Genomic DNA, 4,156 nt, shown 5'->3' on the forward strand with positions numbered 1-4,156 from the left:
TTTACAAATCTGTCATTGCTTGTTTTAAATTCTTTCCTGCGCAATTCATAATTTAATTGATGTTAATTGATGGAAAAAGAATTTAATTAGTTCTAGAACACAATGGGAAACACTAGAATTAATCTGGTTTGCATGATAGAATAGATTAAAATAGTATATGTTCTTGAAACGGTAATTGTTGGTTTTAAGTCTTTTATGCTTAATTCTTGTGTTGATTGATGTCGGTTAATGAATGATGAATTTTAAAGTTTCTGGAACACACTGGGACTTAGAATTAACCAGTACGAACATTAACCATGGAAGACAGAGGGTCTGGAACACACCGGAGAAGGAATACAGAGGCTGAGAAGAGTGGAGCCTCTTTTACTTAAAATTGGAGCCCCTTTTACCCAAGTGGAACCTCCTCTACTTAAAATTGGAGCCCCTTCTACCCAAGTGGAGCCTCCTCTACTTTAAATTGGAGCCCCCTCAACCTTTTGTATTTGCCCAGTACGTGAAATATTAGGATTTTTGTTTCTCCAGGGCTAAAAGGAAATTCTGGACTTTGATGAGGGTTTTTAAATGAAGTATAAAACACATTAAAGACTTAAAATTATTGGTTTAAGCTTTGGAAGTGGACATCATGATTTTTTTTTGGTTATTAATAGGTGTGCTGTCAAGGATGGAGGAAGGTTTAAATTTTTTATTTTTTTTTAGTTCTGTTCTAGCAAACTAAATAGTTTGGTATGAAAATTAGTTTTTGGGAATTTATGACAATAATGCATATAACATATTTAAGTCCCAGGAACGTTGGTTTAGGATGTGGTTATAGATTTCATGAACTTTAGATATTAAATTGCATGCTGTCGGGAGTTGAAAAAGTTTTAGTTGCTAGTTCTAACTTAGCAAACTAAACGGACTGGTATGGAAGTATTTTTGGAATTCATATAATGTGCTCAGCTTATATTTTCTATGTACCATTATGTTATTCTCAGGATTTATAGTTAAAGATTGAAATTGATAACATGAAATTTAAATATGACTTTGCATGCTATCAAGGATATAGGAGGATTTATTTACTAGTTTTTGTTTTAGAAATTCAAACGAGCTCGTATGGAAGTATCGGTTGGGAATTCTAGTATAATGTGCAGTTTATGATTCTAATATTCATTATACCATGCTATGGACGTTAATTGGTGGACTGTATAAATTATGTTCTGTAAATTTTATGGAAGTGGATAGTTTAAATTGGATATCATTATTTTAGCAATTTAAGTGGATGTTTCATGATTTTAATCATGTATTGTATGCATAATAGAATCCTACTTATATTTGATTGCTATTATGTCGGACTCTGGATGTTTTTGATGTTCTAATGAATGTGCATCATTGATGGATGGATTGTATGCACCGGTATGGGACGATTTCATACTAGGGGGATTAGCTCAAGAACGCTAAGTCCTACCTACTCTGGAATTAAGGAATGGATTAACTAAAAGTTTAATCCTATTTTATTTGTAGTGTCAAGGCAACATATAGTTGAGCGGCACTACTATGGATTTTGGAATGAAATTTAATTATATTTTTATGGTGCCACGTTATGAGCCTGAGTCTCAGAGTCATTGGCTAGGGAGCGTATATGTATTGGGATGCATAGCTGGCTATGATGGTTGGATGTGTATCCTGCTAGGCCTATGTAGTCATGCCCACCTCAGGTGCGTTTTGCATGGTGCCTACTAGTCAGGTTGAGACGGGCCTGTAGTCCTGTGAGAGTCTTGTAGTGTGATTATATATATATCTACGAACTATTTAGTTATTGTTGAATTGGTTAGGATGAACATGCGTATCGAGTCTCTATCCGGATTGTAGTGGGATAGAACTTGTTTGTGGGTCTGACCCACTTCTATTTTTCAGGTGTTCGACAGTTCCAGTCGTAGACTTGATTGTGCTGAGCAGAGACTTTTACTCACTCTTCCGATGATGTAGGACTTCTCTCCATGGTTTAACTTTGGATGTTCTTTTAGTATTTGTATTTTGGTTTGGATTTTGATTAGGGGTCCACAAGAGATGGATTCCCGAGTTATATAAGATGGAGGATGATTTGTATTAGATGTTTTTGTTTATCAATAAAAAATTTTGGGTTATCGTTTTAGCTCTCTCAGCGTTTTATTTATTTCTGTTTTAACTTAATTGTATTCTGTGTTCATTTATTGCTAATTAGTTTGATATCCTCGGGTGATCGGGCGTGGGCCTGGCCAACCCGCATCCGGAGATCTGAGGGTATCACATAAAGTCCCGGTTGGGATTCTCTCACGTATATTTGAAGAAGCTAATTGTAGAAACATTTGATGGTACAATGCATGCCTTCAGTGTAAATTAGTTAAATCAAACCAGCATTATATATGTATATACATATATATAAAGGATATAACTCACATATTGAAACACACACTTCTTTATTGAATCATCAATAAAGATATTGCTCTTACAGAATGAACATTAAACATCCCAGAAGCAAACTAGCTAAGAGAAAAAGAAAAAGAAAAAGAAAAAGACAAACCCAACAAATAAGTTATTGCTCTAATTCTAAGCAGGTACACACTTGATTAACTTGTTGGATGCGATTGAAACTTGGAGGATCCTATTATTCCGAGAAACAGCAGTAGCATGTTGTCCTTGAACCTGAAACTGCTACAGTGAGTAATATATATATATATATATATATATATATATATATATTGATTAAGCTTATGCATGTAATTAAGGACGTCTATGCAAAAACTAAATACATTTCTGTGGTGTTATTTAATAATCAATGAACTCTGAATTTACCTTTAATTTTCCTAACGAGGAAAAAATGTTTGAATGAAAGTCAGAATCAGTGCGAAAGTTGCAGCAAAGAAAGCCACAGCAGACAAGGGATTGCTAAAATAGTTGAGTCGTCCAAGTCTTCATCTTGCTATTGTAATGCTCTTGTATTCTATCACTGACATCTTTAATAGGGCCGCTTAAAGAAACATATGCACCCCCTGCGGCCATGGAGTTGAATGTTCTTGCCACTTCTTCATCAGTGCCGTAGAAATTATGAATGACGTTATTTGTTCCCAGCTCAATCACGTCTTCAGCTCCATTTATGAGTGAATTCATGAAATAAACGTAGCTGCATACCCCAACATTACCGACTGTATGGGGAGCCAATTCATAGGCCATCATGTTTAGAAGGCGGTACTTGATTCTATAGCCCAATGAGATATGAGGAATTCTGAGCAATCTGTAGCCAAACCGAGAAGTGAAAGTGAAGTCGTTCAAAAAAGATGTGCTAGGCCTGAAATATATCCCCCTTGCTTTAAGCTCTGTGGCTGAACGAAACGAGTGTCTATAACCCTCCTTCACTGGGTTGCTCTCCCTGTGCTCCCTTTTGGGCGGGCAGGAAGAATATGGCTGGGGTTGGCCATCTTGGTGTACTTTGTCGCTGCTTCTAACTGCTGCTTTTTTTGTTGAAGAGTACTTGCCGAGAAATCTTCTCCTCATAAGGTCTAGCAAATGAAGGGGTTGTTCTACCTCATGCTTATATGTTTGTTTTGTCCACATTGTATGGACATCTATGTAATATTGGACAATGGAATTCTCGATCAATTCATCCCATTTGACTTCTGCGGAAATACCGGTACAGCTAATCAAGGCCTGGAGAACTAGGAAAGGAAGTTGGTTTTCCAGCAAAATGATGTCGGTAACTATCCCACGGTAATCAGCTCTACCGACAAACTTTAACAGTTCTTCTAAAAAGGTCACTTCTCCAACAGCGGTGACCGTATATATGAAGTGCAGGACAAAACAACCATCAAGGAGCATCATGCGAGCGAATGCAACGTCGTCATAGGCGTCTGTTGAGCCCTCGAGGTAGCAGCTCCTAGCATCGCTGACCACTTCTACCATCTTGTTATAGATTTCATGAAGCTCTCCATTGATGCCAGCTATGAATTCACTTACCGCTAGGTTCTTCAACTTCTCGGCTTCTTCAACTCCGGCTTGCCATGGTGATAGGGACCGATTGAAATGACTCTAGGATCAAAATATCCCTAATTGTCCTCTTTCTCCCGTAATTCTCGTGGAACCTTTGGTAGTTGCTTGCATGAAGAAGCAATGGGTCTCTCTTCAAGAATGGATATTATCCATT

The 4,156-nt window shown here is 37.2% G+C and overlaps 1 protein-coding gene across 1 annotated transcript; it reads right to left on the minus strand.

Annotated features, from left to right (window-relative positions):
- Positions 1–2,904: 2,904 nt before the first annotated feature.
- LOC132301548 (UPF0481 protein At3g47200-like) lies at positions 2,905–3,915 on the minus strand. Its single transcript, XM_059798791.1, has one exon. It carries the CDS (start codon positions 3,913–3,915, stop codon positions 2,905–2,907), a length of 1,011 nt encoding a protein of 336 aa, XP_059654774.1.
- Between the last annotated feature and the right edge of the window lie 241 nt (positions 3,916–4,156).

The sequence above is a fragment of the Cornus florida genome, unplaced genomic scaffold (assembly GCF_030987335.1).
Source record: "Cornus florida cultivar Cherokee Brave unplaced genomic scaffold, ASM3098733v1 CherokeeBrave_3.0.0_Hap2_Chr03, whole genome shotgun sequence".
Lineage (NCBI taxonomy): Eukaryota > Viridiplantae > Streptophyta > Magnoliopsida > Cornales > Cornaceae > Cornus > Cornus florida.